Source organism: Paroedura picta, chromosome 7 (genome assembly GCF_049243985.1).
Source record: "Paroedura picta isolate Pp20150507F chromosome 7, Ppicta_v3.0, whole genome shotgun sequence".
NCBI classification, from domain to species: Eukaryota; Metazoa; Chordata; class Lepidosauria; order Squamata; family Gekkonidae; genus Paroedura; species Paroedura picta.
Genome location: NC_135375.1, coordinates 73,320,077 through 73,340,687, shown reverse-complemented (window position 1 = coordinate 73,340,687; position 20,611 = coordinate 73,320,077). Strand labels below are relative to the sequence as shown.

Genomic DNA, 20,611 nt, shown 5'->3' with positions numbered 1-20,611 from the left:
CTGAGCCGCCGTGTCACACCTTTTCCCCTCCTTCCAAGGCGGGGGAGAACTCAGAAGAAAGAGCAACATGAACTTTACGTACTGCTCCTCAGCCTGTCAGTCACTGGTTGCAGCCAGTCCCCTCTCAGCAGAGATTTGGGGTGTCTGTAAAATTCCCCTGAGCACCCAAAAAAATTTTTTTAAAGGAAACTTATGCATAGCAAAGCATTAACACCACAATATTGAAGCATTGTCTTGTTCTATGATAGGGATTAATTTTCTCATTTCATTTTGCTGCTCACTGTTCCATCGAGTGTATATACCCACCCAGAACACACACACTTGTTACCTATATAAGCCTGCCAAGCAGCACATCTTCCCACCATTTTTCTTTGTTTCTTGAGAGTGGCCATTTTGGGAGTATATTCACAATGGATAATCTCTTGATCGCCATGCTGGCTCACTTGGCATGGATTATCCAACTAATCTCTGCAACCATCACCATCAGGGAGGACACAGCTCTTTTCCATGAGAGGATGATCCTGCTAAGGCACAAGTGGATCCCGCGCAGACCTCTCTCCAGGCGTGCCCGGCACGGTCAGTACATTAGGATCTCCCAAAGGACTAAGAGTTCCCACAGAGCGAAGGTGGTTCACTCTCACTGAGGTGGACTTCCCAAAACAGGTTTGGTTTGACAGGAGAACCACCGAGTGGTGGGAGAACTTAGTCCTGGCAACTTGGAGTGACAATGAATGGATCCTGAACTGCCATCCTTTCGCAGGGCCTGCAAAACGGAGCTCTTCCGCCAGGCTTATGGTTGAGGCCGGCACCCTCCCTTTTTAGATCGGGCCCCCCCCCTCTACATCTACATCAGCAGTGACCCCTGGTTTCTCGGATAGTTCCGCCGCCATCAGGTAGGGTGGGTTGGGTGTGTTGGGGATTGTTTTAGATGTTTTATGTATTAGGGGTTTTATGGGGGTTTACATGTTACCCGCCGCGAGCCTCAGGGGAGCGGCAGGCTAGAAATCTAATAATAATAATAATAATAATAATAATAATAACAATAACAATAATAACAATAATAACAACAACAACAACAACAACAACAACAACTCCAGGATGACTAGAGGTCCCTTTGGGGAGATTATCTCTGCATTCAGAGGGAGGCTGCACTGCCAGGCAACCAACATGGTGGAGAAGTGAGTGGCCATGGAACTATGGTACCTCACAAACAGCATCCTGTTCAGACCATCTCCCAGTAGTCTGGCCTGGGCATGTCCACTGTTGGGAATATCATGCTGGAGGTCTGCCTTGCGATGGAGGCAAAGCTCTACAGCAAGGTGGTGTGCCTGGAAGAAGAGATTGTCAAGGTAGGTAGGCTGGGGTCCTGCCATGCTTATTAATTTCCTTTTTTTTGCCAAAAGGATATGCAGCAACGCATACATGCTGCTATGCCTCCCTGGGCATCTGTGGGAAAGACCAGTGTGGATTGGGCCACGAGGTTGTTTTTGTTTGTGTGTGTCCTACATAACATGGATGGATTTAGCCATCTGGGATTCCCCCACTGTTTTGGAGCTATGGACTTTTGCCACATCCCAACATAAGCTCTGAACAGGAGCATATGGGAGTATGGCAACAGAAAGAACTTTTGCTCCATGCTCCTGCAAGGGACTGTGGACCACACTGGATGGTTCATAGATGCAGAGGTGGGCTAGAGTGGCAGGAGACATGACACCTTCATCTTTCAGGAGTCCCATCTGTGAACCACCATGGACACTGGAGTCTTTATCATTGGAAACCCTATAGTCACTATGTTTAGGTGCTGGCCCTGATCTTGGCTGACAGGGCATAACCCCTGAGGAAATAGCTCAGAACCCCTACAAGCATCTTCGCACCAACCAGCAGAGTTACTACAACTTGAGGCATTTGGGGGCAAGGAATGTGGTTGAGCATGCCTTTAGCAGACCCAAGGAACACTGAAGGTACCTTCTCGCTAGGCTTCATAGTCACCTGGACAATGTAGCACCTGTGGTCATAGCATGCGTTATTTACTACAACATTTGTGAGGAGAAGGGGCATGAGATTACTGCGCACAATAAGGAGAGGGACACTATGGTTATGGATGAAGAGGGACCAATAATTGACCAGACAAAACTGAAGGTTTATAGGGAGGGACAGAGGGGCAGAGATGCCAATGCCACATTCCTATATAGGCTGCATCAGAGGAGATAAGAGTATGTCTTATGTAAAATATATTTTTTTAAGTTTGCATTGCTTGTGTTATGTTTGTGCCTCTGTGGTTTTACATAGTTTGTCTGGAGGAGAAGGGAGGGAGGATTGCAGGCTGGAAGGGGTGGTCACGGTCACTGCCAATGTTACTTTTCACCCCCTTTAGGGGCTTGATGGCAACAGGACTGGCAGGCATAGTGGAATCGCTGCTATTATTGGCCCAGCAAATAGATACGTTTTTTAAAATCTCAGGAAGGGCATTTATGTGTTGCTCTTCAGAAAACCTGCCATTCGTAAGCATGCCTTTTGGCAGAGGGCTGAAATCAAGGCTCTTCTGGACATGGTCCTGCACTCCAGGAGCCTCCCATGTTTCATGGCCAGCATCCACATGCATACTGTGTGGTGGTGACAAGGAAGCTAACAGAGAGGGGCTTCCACAGGACATGGGAGTAATACAGCACCAGATTTAAGCAGCTGAAGCTCGACTTCCTCAACAGCCTGGAGGCATGGCAGGGCATCCCCAGGGACAGTAGAAAGACACCGTTCCACAACAAAATGGAGATATTGAAAGCCACGGGACACCCTTCTTGGGAGGATCGTCGACAGCTTTGTGAGTTCCCTCCATGTGCCAGTTTGCCTAGATAGAGACATGTTTAAATTCCCACCCACCCCCTCAATATCTTGCGGTTTAAAGCAGCCTTTCCTTTAAGGGAGACTGCCACTGTGCCTATTGACAGGCAGACTTGTGTTGGTGTGGAGGAACACATCAAAGCATAGATTACCATGGGGTAGATTTGAAACTTCAAGGAGGGGTTTGGATTGCCACCTTGAGAGTCGGCACACTTTCTCCTTGTGGAGGGTGCCTCCAGGCGACAAATGCCCCCATTCTACCACAGAAGCTGCAACCCCAAGAGGCATCACTAAGTCCCCCCCCTTTCTGAGTTTGCAGACTTGGTAGGAGAGAAGCTGCCACCAAAGTTGCCAGTGCCTGCTGTTCAAGGGCTTGAAGGTGGGCTGCTGGCTGGCAGCCAGCCACTTTGCCTTTTACAGAGCCCCTTAATTGTAGGCAGATCCCAGTTTCCGGCAATAATCCTCAACAGATCCCAGTTTCTGGCAATAATCCCCAACTTTCTTAGCATTACTGGGCACACATGTTACTGCAACTAACAGTAGCTGAGACCCCGTTCTTTTTCCCCCGACTGCCTCTTTCTACCGGCCTCATCAGCAATCCTGGCACTAAGGAGAGTGGCTGAGCCCTCTCCCACCCCCACCCCACCAGAGGGAGAGCAACAGGAGGGGATGACATCTTCCCCCCAAGAAGAGGAAGAGGGGGGCTGGAACACAGATATCGAGGAGGACGCTCCTGCAAGTAGAAAATCCAAGGTATGTGCCTGCAGGGTCCTATCACCTTGCAAGGGGTAGTTTGTGGCTGGCGCCACCATGAACAGACCAATGGTGTCTGTGGTCCCAAATTTACAAATTTTACTCCAAAATTCAGGACAACATTCTCCACCACATGAAGAGCAGGAGCCTCACGAGAGAGATCTGGCTGGCCACACAGTGGAGGAGATAATAGGAGGAATAGATGGCCTACAGGAGAGGATCATGTCTGCCTGTAAGTGCCATCTGTTTCTGGAAAAAACTGCAGTGTTCAGAACAACACATGATGTCCAATCTAACCATTTGTTTCCTGCTTAAAACCTTTCCCACAGTGAGTGCCTTGCAGGCTGCCGTGAATGTCCTGGAATGGTGGAGGAGAAGAGTGGGGAGGATGTTCCGCCTTCAAAACAGAAGGATAAAGGAGATGAACATCCTGGATCACCTGGTTCCTCAATGGGATGGGGGGAGGGGGATGAGTGTCTATAAAGTGTTTAATGTTGGGGGTTTTAGGGTGGGTTGGTGTGTGAGTAGGTTGGGGTTGATTGCTTTCCTACTTGTTATTTGTTTCACTGGTTTGAAAATAAAACATAGTAATGTTTAACCAGAAGTGCCTCAATTATGTGTATTCACAAAAAGAACCCCCCCCCAAACAACAGTAAGCACACAGGCAGCACAGCAGGGGAGTCTCATGGTGTGACTACCTCACTCTTTGTATGAGGACATAATCCCACTGCCACATCCAAGATTGACCCACAAAGAATATGCACCACAACCTGGTATAGGAAAAGTTAAAAAGACAGTTTAATCTTCTTCAAAAAAAGGGGGGGAGGGGGACCTGGCTTCAGGAGTCAATGTGAATATTTCCCGCTCAGCTTTATAGGCATGCGCCTTTTTGCAGTGGTCCCTGCCTGGACCAGATGCCTGGTCTGGGTGCCCTGGCTCATTCTAAGAGTGTGGGCGGGAGGGGGTTGGGGTTGAGACTGTGGTTTTGGAGCAAGGATCCTGCAGATGCTGTACGGTGCTTCAGAGTGGCAGGGTTGGCATTCTCCCTCCCTACCACATGGTCCATCAGGTCTCCCATCCTGTTCAGGGACTCTAAAGCTCCCATTAGGAAGGCTTTGCTCCTCTCCATGGAGGCGCTTATAACTACCTGCTAAGCCTGGCCTCCTTATTTATTTAGATTTTTATTGCCTGTCGCTCCCGAGACCAGCTCATGGTGAGTTACAGTCCTCCCTATTGCTGGTGAAGAGCTCCCTTTCCTGCTGCAGCATCCTGGACCTTCTCATTGGAAAAGATGTCCAGGAGGTTTGTAACCTTGCTGTCCCTCCTTGTTGGTTCCCTTGCACTAGTGGTAGAGGGCTTGGAGGAAGGCTGAAAGGTGGAGGGGACGGAGGTAGCCTGCGAGGTCGAGGGTAAGGATGGTGCCTGCAAGCTGCAATCCATCTTGGCTGTGAAGTTGCTTTTCCTGCCTTGCACCGCCCATATGAGTTGCCACAGCAAGTAAAGTTTTTAAAAATTGCGTATTCTAAGTGCGGAATACCACTGTAACACAGATGCCTGGTGAAAGGTGAGAGGTCTCCCTTATAAAATGCCCCTCCCAACCCGTTCATGTTCTCAAAAAAAAGATAAAAGTATAAAGGTGCTCCCAACATAAGCATGTGACCTTAAACAACAGAATTTTTATTTACTATAGAATGTATATGTTCGCTTTGCATGACACTGTAATTTTAAAAAGCTTTCAAAAAGCTTTTTTTTTAATTTACCATTTCACGTATGCCCCGATATGAGTACGGCACCAATTTTTTTTTTAATTTTACGGTCAGGAACTCGGTAGAGGGAGGCGGGTCCAAGGGCGGGACAACACTGCCTAGACTACCATGCATTTCCCCCTCTATACCGACAACTCCCTGCTTACTCACTGGTTGCTCACTGATAGGATGCACGATTGAGGGTGGAGAATCAAGTTTTGGCAATTTCCATCATCGCAAGTTAAATCTGGCCAAAACTAGCGGAATCTCCTGGACAGACTTGGGATACAGGAAATATCAAGAAGAGGGAGCTCTGAAAACCACCAACATCTGGAGGCTGTCCAGGGACAGATTTCTTGTGTGGATATGCACAATAATGTTTTATTTTTGATTTGATTTGATTTGATTTTTATAGTGCTTTTCCATATGGTTCAGGGCGGTTATCACACATATTATAGCATGCCAGTTATGGACAAAATCACATTTAAGCATTCCTTATTTTAAGCTGAATTATATATGCTGAGATTTTACATATGTAAGTAGTGTTTTATTCTGATTCCAAATGGCCTCTTGGTCATGATTTTCTATCATGTCATAGAACATTCTCAAATACTTTGATGGGGGAGTAGATAAGTACAGAAAATTGATAATTCATTTAGCCAGTACAAAAGTAATGAAAAGGTAAGATGTGATTGCAAACCATGTGCAAGGTTGGGGGGTTATTGGGCTCATATTCCCTCTCACACCCCAATATGCTCTGATTAGTTCTTACTGTTTTGTAAAAAATCCTTTGCAGTTGCCATAGTGGGACAATATGCAAAGAGAAAGCTGTCACACCTCCTGGTTCATGATTGGGCCCACCTAACACCAGCGTTTTCCATCAGGACATGATTCTGGATGCCTCTCTTTCATTGGAAGCCCAGATCATGAACATTGCTTTCCTGGAATTTTTCATCTGTGCCAGGCATGACAGCTTGTGCCCTGTCTCACTGCATTGGCCCTAGCCAAAGTGATCCACGCAATGGTCACTTTTAGACTAGACTTCTGCAACTCACTCTATGCAGGGCTTTCCTTGAAATTGCTCCAGAAATGAGTGCACCTGACACCAGTGCTTTCTCATCTGCACGGGCTTCAGATTGGAGACGGGATCTAGTTCAAGATTTTGGTACTAACCTTCAGAACCCTGAATGGTCTGGGATAGGCAAATCTATGGGACCACCTTTTCCACTATACCCCTGAAAGGTCATTAAGATCATATGACCGATACCTGCTCTGGGTCCTCAGCCCAAAAGAAATGACAGTGTCCTTGATCAGGGCTAGGGCCTTTTCAGCCTTGGCCCTGGCCTTGGTGGAATGATTTGCCAAGAGAGATCAGGTCTATGTGGGACCTAAATCAATACCAAGGGGCCTGCAAGACAGAACTGTTTGTCCAAACCTACAGTTGGGACCCTCATGGACCTGCAGGAACTGCTGGTCTAATTGCTGCAAACTGAGAGAGGACCTACCCTCTAATGATGTGTTCCCCCACACACACACCAAAATCTGAAGTTATTGGGGGCTATGGAAATAGAATTTTTATGGGATTTTACATGACTTTATAATTTTAGGTATTGTTGAATCTGAGCATAGAGGAAGGGCAGGTTATAAATTTAAGTTTTTTTTAAAAAGTAGGAATCAACAAACTGTATTGTGCATATGTATGCACAATATGTAGCTTTGGGTTTTGGAGCAAGGGCAAATCATTGTATGTAATGACAAATTTTGGCTTATCTCAAAATAATTAGTAACTAATTAGAGTGTATCATAGGAAAGGAAGAGTGACCAAAGACCCTCAATCTTGTCCACTTTATTCCAAGTTATGATTTGCCGTTATTTCTAAATATAGCCAGAGAAAGTTTATGTGCTATAAGGATAGGATAGACGGAGTGATACGGGTAGGAAAAGAGCACTTAGAATGAGAATGATTCAAAAGTCAAGAGATCAGGATGTTTAGTAAATGAAGAATGAGAAATGGATGGAGGTTAAAACACATTCAACTAAATATTGTTTTAAATTTCATTTAATTATTTGAATTAATCTCCCAGATTCTTAGTTTACAATTTTCCAGGTGCTTTCTCATGTTAATTTTCAACCTCCACCCTGTCTCTACCTGTATTTGGTTGAGGAAATTTTATTTTATTGTATCTGGAGAAGAAAATGGATGTATCAGAATATCTAATTATTTTAATGCAGAATCTTTACAGTGAACAAAAAGCCACAGTGAGAACAGTGTTTGGAGAAACAGAATGGTTCAAATTAGGAAAAGATTTTATCTCCAAATCTTTTAAATGTGTATGGTGATAATTGACTAGATTAGAGGAAATTACAGCTGGCATTTAAGCATAGAAAATCAATCACCTAATTTGCAAATGATGCAACATCAGAGAATGAAGGTGATTTGTTGGAGCTCTTCAGGAAATTGAAAGGGGAAAGTGCCAAATTTGGCCTAACTCTCAATATTAAGAAGACAAAAGTAATGTCAAATTTGCCTCTGTGAGACTTTGTAGTTGATGGGGAACAAGTAGAAATAGTGGACAATTTTAGATTCTTGGGATCTAGAACAGAAGAAGAAGAAGTAGATGAAGAAGAAGACGAAGATGACGATGACTACTACTACTACTACTACTACACCAAACTGGCTCTCCAAAAAAGATGGACAGGGTGCTGGAGATATGAAGAGAACGCTAATCCTAGGAAGAAAGGCTTTTATTGGGAAAGATTTTGAGGAACAAAGATATTTCACTGGCAACAGAGATCAGAATTGTCAAAGCAAGGGTTTTTTCCTGTGGCAATATATGGATGTAAAATCTGGAGCCTAAGGAAGTATGAGACGATAAAATGCCTTTGAATTATGGACCTAGAGGCAATTACTGAAAATACCATGTGCAAGAAGACCAAATTGATCTGTTCTGGACAAAATTAAACCTAATCGATCCTCTCCAGGCAATGATCTGTAAACAAAAACTCTCATACTTTGGTCACACAATGCATGCAAATGGTGGATTAGAAAAATTTATTATGCTTGGTAAGTCTGAAATAAGCAGAAGAGGTCGACAAAGAAAAAGATGGATGGATAGAATCAAAGATATAAGTGGATTGATCTTACAAAAACTTAAAGAAATGTTACTTGAGTAACCTAACGACAGCAACAATCTGAAGAAGTGTGTATGCACACAACATTTTATAGCTTGAATAAAAGTTTTCATGGCAGACTCAATACGGGGTGGTTTGCCAGTGATAAGTATAATTAAATAATAATTCATTTAAATTCATTCTGCAAACATCTGGAGGACAATTTGGTGATCCATGGAAATCAGCATGGATTTGTCTCCAACAGGCCCTGTCAGACCAACCTGGCTTCCTTTTTTGACCAAGTAACATGTTTGCTGGATTGTGGAAATTTGGTTGATGTCATTTACTTGGATTTTAGTAAAGCTTTTGATAAGGTTCCCCATGATGTTCTGATGGATAAATTGAAAGACTGCAATCTGGATTTCAGATAGTTAGGTGGATAGGGAATTGGTTAGAGAACCGCACTCAAAGAGTTGTTGTCAATGGTGTTTCATCAGACTGGAGGGAGGTGAGTAGCGGGGTACCTCAGGGCTCGGGGCTCGGTCCGGTACTTTTTAACATATTTATTAATGATCTAGATGAGGAGGTGGAGGGACTACTCATCAGGTTTGCAGATGACACCAAATTGGGAGGACTGGCAAATACTCCAGATGATAGAGACAGAGTTCGACGAGATCTGAACACAATGGAAAAATGGGCAAATGAGAACAAGATGCAGTTTAATAAAGATAAGTGTGAAGTTTTGCATCTGGGTCAGAAAAATGAAAAGCATACCTACTGGATGGGGGATGCGCTTCTAGGTAACACTGTGTGAACAAGACCTTGGGGTACTTGTGGATTGTAAACTAAACATGAGCAAGCAGTGTGATGCAGCGGTAAAAAAAGGCAAATGCCATTTTGGGCTGTATCAACAGGGGCATCACATCAAAATCACAAGATGTCATAGTCCCATTGTATACGGCACTGGTCAGACCACACCTGGAGTACTGTGTGCAGTTCTGGAGGCCTCACTTCAAGAAGGACGTAGATAAAATTGAAAGGGTACAGAGGAGAGCGACGAGGATGATCTGGGGCCAAGGGACCAAGCCCTATGAAGATAGGTTGAGGGACTTGGGAATGTTCAGCCTGGAGAAAAGGAGGTTGAGAGGGGACATGATTAAGTATTTGAAAGGTTGTCATTTGGAGGAGGGCAGGATGCTGTTCCCATTGGCTGCAGAGGAAAGGACACGCAGTAATGGGTTTAAACTACAAGTACAATGATATAAGCTAGATATCAGGGGGGAAAATTTTACAGTCAGAGTAATTCAGCTGTGGAATAGGCTGCCTAAGGAGGTGGTGAGCTCTGCCTCACTGGCAGTCTTCAAGCAAAGGTTGGATACACACTGTTCTTGGATGCTTTAGGATGCTTTGGGCTGATCCTGCATTGAGCAGAGGGTTGGACTAGATGGCCTGTATGGCCCCTTCCAACTCTATGATTCTATGATTATAATAATCTTGGGTCTGTGAATCAGAAGAGCCATAAAACAAATTAAATATCTTTCATCTGTTTCATATATTCAGCAGAATGTTAGTGGTTTGACTGTCATTTCATAGATAACTGGGTTGTTTTCTGTCTCCCCAAAAAATGAGGCATGAGTTTTTGAAAATTAGTTGAAATTGGGTATTTTCCCCTAATAGTAGCTGCATAGCCTAAGATTGTTGAGGACAAAAAAATCTATGTAAAAAGTATTGCAATTGAAATGGGACACTGCACTTATCAGTTGAATTGAAATAAATAAATGTTGTCCAATATTGTGTCTTATGTATTTTAGGTACAAACCTATGCAGAAAGTAGATGGAGTCACAGATGGTTTCACGGCAAGTGGACAGCAGACAGGTGCATCTGTTGAACAAACTGTAATTGCTCAAAGTCAGCATCATCAACAGTTTTTGGGTATGTGTGGTATATTATACAGTGAACTAAAAAAATTAACTACTGTAGAATCCATATACAGCAAAGTTATTCTTTAGCAGGTACATTGTATTGAATAGGTCTGTTCCAGAGAAAATGGTTTATAGCCATTGGTATGTATGTACCTTTATACATATAACTAGAATTAAAGCCTATTTATAAAAATGGACAGAGTAGGGGCCCACGGAACAATGGGTGTGGCCCCCCCACAAGTAGCGCAAGCCGTCCGCGTGTCTAGCAGGAAAGGAACAGAGCCGCTAAAGGGACCATGGGCGGGAAAGAGCATGGACTTCAATACCACGTCACTGGTCCGTTCTCCCGCGTGAAGGAAGCCCAGGCGGGAAAGGAACAGGCCATGTGGGTTGCTCCCTGCTCCTTTCCCGAGGGTGAGGGTAAGCTGGCCGGAGGACAGCGCGGGGAAGGCAACTTCCTCAGCGTGGCGGCTCCCTGGCCAGCCCAGCCAAGGACAGGCCAACCAGCCATGCATGGCTCCCAATTGGCTGCTTGGCCCTTGAGTGACACTCGGAGGGCCCAATCATGAGCCGTGAACCTCCGATTTTTTATCATGGACTTGGCCCGCCCTCTCTCCTCTCCTTTACCTCTTAGCGCTTTATTGATACCGCTCTGCAGGAGCGGTTTACAGATAGGTACTAACAAAGGGAATCAGTTATGTTGAAGCTTCTCCTTCTGTTTGGAAAAAAGACAGGTTGGCTGCATCGATCCACACATTTTACAGTTGGGTATCAAGGAGGCCATTACCTTTTTGAGCAACAAGTAGATGTTGCTCAACATCTACATGTCAAGGGGTTAGTGAAAGGTGTAGCTGTAGCTGAGTTGGAGAGGAAATGCAGAAGATCATAAGTTCTATCTTTGGCATCTCCAGTTAAATGATCTTATGCAGCAGGTGTTAAGGAAGACCTTTCTTTGCATTATATCCTGGAAGCCTGCTGTCAATCAATAATGATGTAGGTGCATCAATGGTCTGACTAAATGTGAGGCTTAGTATAAGGCTCTGGTCAGTAAAAGCTTTGAAGGAGGCAGGTATGTCATCCTACTTTCTTCCTATTAGGATATTATAAATTGATTCCCTCTTACCCTTTGCTCTCATACTTTACCAGAAAATATTAACCTTGTAGCCTCAAATTTCCTTCTGCTCTGTCTTGTACAGAGAATGGCTGGAAATTGTACAGTTCTATTATCATATGGTGCCTATACAGTTTATCTAATTTAGTGTTACTTGAAATGAACTACTCCAGCATTGGAGAAGATAGCCTAACCTCTGTGTCAGCTGGTGAAAATCTTATATTGAACATTTGTCCAGGGCTGGCCCCTGGCTCATTCTTGCCTGAGATGCCTCAGCCACCTCCCTTGTATCTCAAGCAGCCACTGTCAGCCAGAGCTCCCAGAACAACGGATAGCATGCAGCAATGGCTTCCCCAGTGGTCTTTATGAAAAGTAGAGATATAATAAGCATTTGACTGTCCCTCAGATGGCTGGTTTGTATTCTTTACCTGAGATAAAGTAATTTGAACTTTGGGAACTATTAAATGTTAAATGAATATTTCATAGGGTGGTGTGAAGCAACTATACTTGGCTTGTGCAATCTACATAAGTACATTTTTTCAAAATACTTGCATAATTTGAAAGCTATATAATAGAGAGCTTGTGAATAGAAACCTCATAGACAAAAGTCATCTGTACCCAAATATCTTTGGGAAAAGGAACAAAATAACACCTAGTATAATAAAATGTATATATTCCATGCATATTAACAGTTACATTAAGGTGCCATAGAGGAATGCTTGTGCACTACTTGAAACTGATGTACTTAAAGCAAGGTTATAAGTTATAAATATAACCATATATAAGACAGAAGGTAGCAGTTGGAGAGAATCAATCACAATGGCCTGCCCTTATCCCTGATCCCAAAGCTACAACTGGTGCAGAATGCAGCAGCCAGGATTCTAATGGAGGGCCCACATCCAGCTCATGCTCCAACAGCTGCACTGGCTACCAGTTGAATCCTGGATCAGGCTTCAGGTTCTGGTAACAACATGGTCTGGGCCCTGAGTACTTTGGAGACCACCTTTCCACCTACACCCCCCCCATAGGGCACTGCACTCTACAAACACCAACATGCTGGTGATCCTGGCACCAGGGAGGCTCAGCTGGCCTCTAGCAGAGCCAGGGTTTATTAGGATCCTGGCCTCCACTTGGTGGAATGAGCTCCCAGAAGAGAGCAGCACCCTGGCAAAACTAAAACAATTCTGCAGGGCCTGTAAAATGGAGGTCTTCCACCAAGCATTCAGTCAAGGCCAATGAAACAGCCACTAATTAGAGCCCAGAGGTCTTTCCCACCAACAACTGCAAACAGTCCTAGAAGAACTGAACCTACAGCTATACAGTTAAAATATTACTCAATTGTTGTAAAGTTTAAATGTTCAATGCAAAAAAAATTGCACCGTTGATTTCCCAGTGTTATAGATAAGCCAAAAATGAAATCAAAAGGCCAAATCTATGATTGCCAAGAAGCTGAATGATTAATACACCTAATATACATAATAAGAGTGGATGAGAGACTCATTATTTTGGCCTCTTGATTTCATTTTTGGCTTCAGTTTAAATTTTCTACAGTTAAAATGCTATAAGTTCTACTGTTTGAAATGTTATAAGGTTGATGATACTTTCTTCGAACTGTACCACAAATCTTTCACTGTAACCCACCTTGAGCCCCAGGAGAAGGCGGTATATATGAATATTCTTTTCATTCCTATGAATAGAGTGCATTTCACTTAGAAGACTACATTATTTCTGTGTAAGAGAAATTTCCTCCTCCACCAGGCATTTGCTTGAAGCCGACCAGCCCCAGAACACCCACTGCCCCCCCAGACACCCCCTCCCATGACCAAAGAATCTGACCAACCCAAAGCTGTGCCAGTGTTCCTGTTCCTGTTTAAATATTGTTCTGGTTGACATGTTATGTTATGATTGTTATATTTGTTATATTTGTTGCAGTTTTCTATATAATTATTCCATGTTGTTATATGTAAACTGCCCAGAGATGTATGAAAGGGCGGTATAAAAATCTTAAATAAATAAATAAGTCTAAAATGTTGCTTCGAATTGCAGTCTTTAAAATGCATAATATAAATCCTTCCTGTTTGAGTCCAACACTTTATGACCTTTTTGGTATTTCTTTCTGTCATTAAATGTTTTCCCAATTAGATTATGATTGACACAATCTCCAGTATATTTCCTCTGTTTTGTTGTCATGGAAACAGATGCATCCCGTGCACTTCCAGAGTTTGGAGAAGTTGAAATTTCTTCTCTGCCAGATGGTACTACTTTTGAGGATATCAAGTCATTGCAGAGTCTCTATCGAGAGCACTGTGAGGTAAGAGGAATTCATTACCATTGACATTCTATCACATAGCCAAAGAGTTCTTAAACAAAAATGAACAGATATATCCAAAGATTACCTTTTTTCTGGAAAAATTGAATATGATAGGGAGGACTAATCACGACACCAAGCATGTACTTGTTTGCAAAGCGTAATTATGGACAGCTCCTTTGAGCTTGCCACATGAGTATTCCTTATACCAGACTTCTTTTGAATGTCTGTAGACTTATGTTTCAGTCAAAATTCCAATTACATTTTGATTTTTTATAAAATTTGTAAGCAAAATGCTAAAATGCAAATATAATTTATTAAACTGTCTTACATTGATATGATTAATGTATGTAATCACTTATGTAGGACTCAAGGTCCTACTGTAGAGACCTGACGTGAGGTTATTCCCCCAACACTTCTCATCATTATTAAACAAATCTGAGCAGTCCACGTAGGGATGGGCACAAATCAGCTCACAAGCCAAAACTCAGACTGAACTTAAACTAGTTTGCAACTTGGGAAGTGATGTTTGGGGAAGTGTTTTTTTTTTTTTTTGTTTGGCTCTTCAAGGCTGTTCATTCTCTTTCTGGGGCTCCCTCATGCTTCTCCTTTTCATGGGCTGCAAGAGGGACCCTGAAATAGCTGGGCCATCAAAAAGGAGGGGAATGCCCCTTGAGATGCACTTCACCCTCATATTTTGCTTTGGCTTATTGCATATTGCTTTTGCTCTCCCTTGCTTTGAAGTGGTGAGGTCCACAGCTCCCTGCCACTTTGAAGGTGGGGAGCAAAACCAGAGAATTAAAGAAGCTGCTTCATGGGCAATCCCTCCACTTTCTAGGCAATACCCCCCAGGAGAAAAGGAGAAGGGAAGTCCCTTCCTGGGAGATTCTGCCACATCCTGAATTTGCCAGATCAGTTCAATATATATTTTTTTGGTTCATGCCCATTCATAGTGCACAGGTTTGTATACATGCTCCATTAATCCTTCCCCTCTCCAGCATTAATGTCTATTATTTTTCATTGCCAGTCTTAACTATAATTAAAGCTAACAGCTAAACTTATCTCACCCATGGTTCATCATCATGGCTTTGTGCAGTCCCACATTGGGTCTACACATTCACAAGCCTGCTGGGGAGGATTATTTCCAAAGCTTTTCAGAATATTCCAGAGCCTAGAAGTGCTTGCCCCTTCCTTCCATCTTGCTCCAGCATTTCCAGTCCACTTGAGCAAGTGATGGAGGTGGGGAGAGCGCACTCTTCCCTCAGTTCTCTCTTTGCTACCATGAGGAGGGAACATTTTGATCTGAACCTTTCACTTACTGTTCTTGAGGGAGGATTTTTTCATACTAGTCTTGGATAGGAGAGATGGCTTTATTTTAAAAAGCATGGGGAATGAGTAACAAAGATAGTACAAAATGGTGAGCACAACTCACATCTATTTTGCCTCAATGAGGAGCATAATATCACCTCCTGTAATGCATGCCAGTTGTTCACTCTTGAGGGCTGTAATGAAAGAGTGATGCAACTGAAAGTAATCCTTTAGAAAGAGAACTATGGGGGCCTCTGATCAGAGAACCAGACCCATTAAAAAAGAGCCAGAGCACCCCCTGTGGTCTCAGTATCTGCCATCATACCATCAGAGCTGGTGGAAAAAACTCTTGGGTGCATGTTCCTCGGACATCACGCTGATGCCAACAAGTACCATCTCAGTGCTGAGGTACACCCTTGACTCAACATCAACTGTCTCCATCCCCGTCATGTCAAGATGAGTCTCCCCATGAATGTCAAAAGATGGGCTCCCCTCAGGGTTGGGTCTCTGCCTCTCCTCAGAACCAAATATTGCCCTGGGGTAGTGGAGTAGAGCAACTCACTTGCTCCTTGACACTACCTCCTTCAGCACTGCCACCTGAATCTCTTAAGTTATTGGAGGATGACATCTTCAGGGTGCCAGCACAGGCAGCTCACAGGCAGCTCACCCTCACTCCCTGCAGCAGTTTTAACAAATGGGAGCAGCTACCACTCCCTTTTCTTGCTTTCTACCACAAGGACTTTGATGTCCATATCTGACAATATGCCCTCTTCAATTGTGGTCATGGGAACAACAGGCAATGTACCTACCCCACTTCGGTTTAACACCCTCACCAACTTTACTCCCAAGTGGCAGAAGTATTGTTTGACTCAGCCATTGGAGGAAGGCCTTGAACCCAGTTCTGAGGTCAACTCAGAGAACACTTCTACACCATCTCCAGATGAAGCAGTGGGAGCAACCACTCCAGTATCCCCAATGGAGGACCAAAAGCTCTGTTCAGACCAACCCATTCAAATGCTAAAGCACTAGAACTAAATTATCTCCATATTGAACCCACGCCCTCTGATCCCATCATGAAGGTGATTTATGCATCGAATTCAGGACCTGTTACACTATCAGTGATCCAGGGAAATCTGAATATAGCTTCAGAAATATAGGTAATCAGCTAATAAATAAGAACTTATACAGAGTTAAGGAAAAGGTTTGTAAATACCTCTTCCTGTGCCGTCAAGCAAATTCCCTAATAACAAAAGTCATTACATTTAGGCAAAGAGTGCAGTGCATTCTTCACCCATAGACAAAGAGGGTAGAAAATTGGGTGGATTAGGCCAAAATGTTTACTGTATCTGAAGTTCTCTAATTTCACAGCAATCATTGGATATTATAAAATGTTCCTGTGGGACAGTATGACCCAAGTGCATTGAGGGTAAAAAAACCCTGGTCAAGGCTTTGTTTACTTGAAGGGAAGTTGCAGCTCAGTGCAGCTAAACATGTTGCTGACTGCTGTAGTAAGACCATGGCATTGGGAGTAGTCCTTTGGAAATACTCCTGGCTTAGGTCTTCCACGAGCCTCTTGTGGCGCAGAGTGGTAAGGCAGCCATCTGAAAGCTTTGTCCATGAGGCTGGGAGTTCAATCCCAGCAGCCGGCTCAAGGTTGACTCAGCCTTCCATCCTTCCGAGGTCAGTAAAATGAGTACCCAGCTTGCTGGGGGGTAAACGGTAATGACTGGGGAAGGCACTGGCAAACCACCCTGTATTGAGTCTGCCATGAAAACGCTGGAGGGCGTCACCCCAAGGGTCAGACATGACTCGGTGCTTGCACAGGGGATACCTTTACCTTTAGGTCTTCCACACTCCCTTTGAACACCAGCACCAAAAGAGAAGATCTCACTTTTGACCTTTTCAGCAAATAACTGAATTCCATCGTTGACTGAATCCATAAAAAGTACAGCAAAATCATTTTGCTCTACTCTGGCATCATGCCTTTTGTAGGAACATACTTACTGAGGCATTCATATTGTTACCACCAAGGTGGATATTTATATGACAGGCCTGATGCCATTAAGTAAAATATTTCTCCAGCAGGTTTTGCCCCTGCTGGACTAGGGAATGTGATTTGCCATCCTAGATCTCAAAGATACCTACTTCCACATCTCCGACTACAAATCCTACATACAATATTTGAAATTCCAGTGTGGGGAACATTGTTCCCCACATTGTATACAACTTTTCCCTTTGGGTTAGCCACTGAACCAAGAGTTTTCACTTAATGTGTTTCCACAGTGGTTGCACACCTCATGCTGAAGGCAGCATAGTTTAGCCCTAACTTTACTAATGGTTATTTGCAGATGCTTCTCCCCAGTGACTATGCAGTCATTTGGAAATAGCACTTCACATCCTGGATTCACACATTAGTAATTATTAATGAAAAATCCCCCCTCCATCTCACACGAACCATTCAATTCATTATCTCAAATACCAATGGATTCTTGATAGGAGATATATAATTGACATTCCTTTGCACCTATTTATCTGTTAAAGGTTTTAATGAATATGTAGAAGTGGCAAAATATGTAATATTGAATACATAGTAATGATGAACATATGTTGACAAAATAGATTATGAAGTTTGAAACTTAAACTCAAAATGTTTGGCACAATTGTATTCCAGCAGTAGTAAGAACTATTGTATTTTATAGATAACATCTCAAAATTATAATGAAGGGTATTTAAGGAAAAATACTTTGTCTTATATATTTTGTACTACATGAGTGTCCTCAACAAACACAATTATGTTGTATAACTCCCTCTTTCTCTTTTATTTTTTGTATCCCTACTTGATTTCTTTGGAGCTCATATAGATTCCACCCAGGACAAGGCTTATCTTCTGGTCCAAAGGCATTCTTGATTCACCCCATGGCCCAACACTTGTGGACTAATAGAGTTCATTGGGCCTTTCAGATTCAAACATTGCTTGGTTTAATGGCATCCACAATGGCAATCATTCAGTATGCCAGGTTACAAATGAGGCCCTTACAGAATTGGCTTTTCCAAAAGTATAATACTCAAAAGGATCTCCAATCATAAAGACTTTGTATACCCAGGGTAATTATTAGGATGTATAGTTAGTGGAATGAGATTTGCAGTTTACTTAGAAGCTGAGTTGAGAGGCACACTGTGGACCATTTCGGACAAAAGACAACTTGTCATAGGCGGAGTCAAAGTACACATTAATATGGTAGAATTAAAAGCAATCAGATATGGTCTTACCTGTTTTGCAAAAGTGTATTGCTGGCTATTGACAACGTAACAGTTCTACTTGAACAAGCTAGGGAACATAGGTTCTTAGCTCTAGACAAAGAAGTAACATGCATCAGGCCATGGGCTATCCCACTCAAACCATTCCTATCAGCCATCCACATATCACAACTAAACAACAGCATAGAAGAAGAAGAAGAAGAGTTGGTTCTTATATACTGCTTTTCTCTACCCGAAGGAGGCTCAAAGCGGCTTACAGTCGCCTTCCTTTTCCTCTCCCCACAACAGACACCCTGTGGGGTGGGTGAGGCTGAGAGAGCCCTGATATCACTGTTTGGTCAGAACAGTTTTATCAGTGCCATGGTGAGCCCAAGGTCACCCAGCTGGCTGCATGTGAGGGAGTGCAGAATCGAACCCGGCATGCCAGATTAGAAGTCCACACTCCTAACCGCTACACCATAGCAGACTCCCTCAGCAGAGAAATACATAGACCATGAATAGTCAATCAACACCCTCTACTTAATACCTGTCTTTCAGAAATTGGACCAACCCAAGATAGATCTCTTTGCAGTCAGAGAAAGCACTAATGTTCCCCTTTTTGCCAATGTCTCATCGTTGCCATCACTGCTAATATCTAGCAATTTGTGTAAGACCTGTGTGAACTGCTGAATGTCCCATATGGTCAGCAGTAAGAAGTCTTTCACCTACCCCATCTGTGAAAAAGGCTCTATAAAATGCTTGGCTTAAGAACTTGATTGCCAAGAGTCCCCACCAAAGGTGGGAAATCAGGAAGATGGTATGTTAATTTAATTTCAAGGTTGTTATTTATTTTGAAGGGTGGGAGGGAAATTTCAGTAGTTAAATTGTTTTACTGTGATTGTTGGGAGGAAGTGAAAGAGGGGGAAGATGGATGGAAGGTGAAGAGGCCAGCAAGGGTCTGGGGATCACCATAATTGGGAACTGTGGGAAGTATGGTGGTGGGTGAAGGTGGTTTAAAGAAAAGGATGGGAGATATAGGAATGCTCACACCCTTCCTAGTCTCCATTCCATCTTGAGACAGAAAGGTGGTAGGGCTAGGAATAAGCCTTTCTCCAAAATTGGTGTTGTATAATACCAGATGCATAAAGAATAAGATCACACTTTACAGAGTTTTTTCTTGGAGCAAAATGTAGATCTGGCATGCATGACTGAGACCTGGGTGCAAGAGAACAAAACTATCACCATGAAAGAGCTGGGTCCATCCAGTGTCTCAGTCCACTTCCAATCTCAGGCAAAAGGTTGGGTGGGGAGTTGCAATACTCATTCTTTCTACTTTAGAGCACTCTCTGCCCCAATGATCATGGGTACTGAATGTGTAGATGCTCTGCCAAACGTCTTGGAACTGGTGGCTTTGTGGGCCTTGCAGTGGGGGACTTCAACATCCATGCAGGGAAGATTAGCTCCATGCAGACATCAAACCTAATGTCTGTCATGACAATGCTGGGACTATCTCAGTCTGTTACTGGTCCCATGCATCAAGCATGCCTCACCCTGGACTTGATCTTTGGGATAGGTATGCATATTGGTCCAGTACAATCTACTAGGGTGGCATGGTTGGACCACTTTACCTTAAGGGCCTGAACTGGTACCTTGCTCTCCCCATGTATAGGCGGAGAGCAGATTTATGTTCATGCAAGGTTTCTTTAATGCTCTTCAGGATCCAGTACCCCCCATTGATTCAGTAGATGAGCTGGTGGAAGACTGGCATAGCTATCTTTCAGAAGCCATCAATGAGATTGTTCCCCAATGCCCTCTCCATCCCAAGCCAACCCTTTGATATACCTTGGAGTTGTGCAAATGGAAGCAGAAACTAAGACAGGTAGAATAGGTTTGGCAGAAAACTCATGACAAAACTTCAAGAATATGGTATAAGATGCTTATGAAAGCTTATGAGATGGCAACAAAAACTACTAAAAGGACTTTTATTGCCTTCTCTAGCTTGTGCCAAGCAAAACTTTTAAAAACAATTTGATCTTTGACATCCTTAGTCACAGGACCATCCAGAATTGCATGATTGGATATTAGCTGTGAGGTTTCTGTGAGCTTTTATGCAGAAAAGATCTTGTCACGCTGACATGACTTATCCACATACTTTGACACAGTTAGGGAACTAGAAGTCCTTTGGCTGTCTCATGGTCCTATTTTGAACGGCTTCAGTCAGCTCTCCTTGGCTGATGTGGACAGGAATTTGACAGCTGTTGGTCAAAATCCCTCTTG

General features: G+C 43.3%; 1 protein-coding gene and 1 long non-coding RNA gene across 12 annotated transcripts in view; both read left to right on the top strand.

The window, feature by feature from the left end:
- The window catches only part of RFX3 (regulatory factor X3), a 214,897-nt gene that overhangs the window by 156,545 nt on the left and 37,741 nt on the right, over nt 1–20,611 (top strand). For all 11 annotated transcript variants that reach the window (XM_077344913.1, XM_077344912.1, XM_077344914.1 and 8 more), the window contains 2 exons: nt 10,259–10,380; nt 13,680–13,792. In XM_077344913.1, coding sequence (XP_077201028.1) covers nt 10,259–10,380; nt 13,680–13,792 — 235 coding nt within the window. The remainder of the gene's footprint in view (nt 1–10,258; nt 10,381–13,679; nt 13,793–20,611) is intronic.
- LOC143841123 (uncharacterized) lies at nt 1,262–4,570 on the top strand. Its single transcript, XR_013232573.1, has 3 exons — nt 1,262–1,349; nt 2,649–3,591; nt 3,707–4,570. It is a non-coding gene; the product is annotated as an uncharacterized LOC143841123 (long non-coding RNA).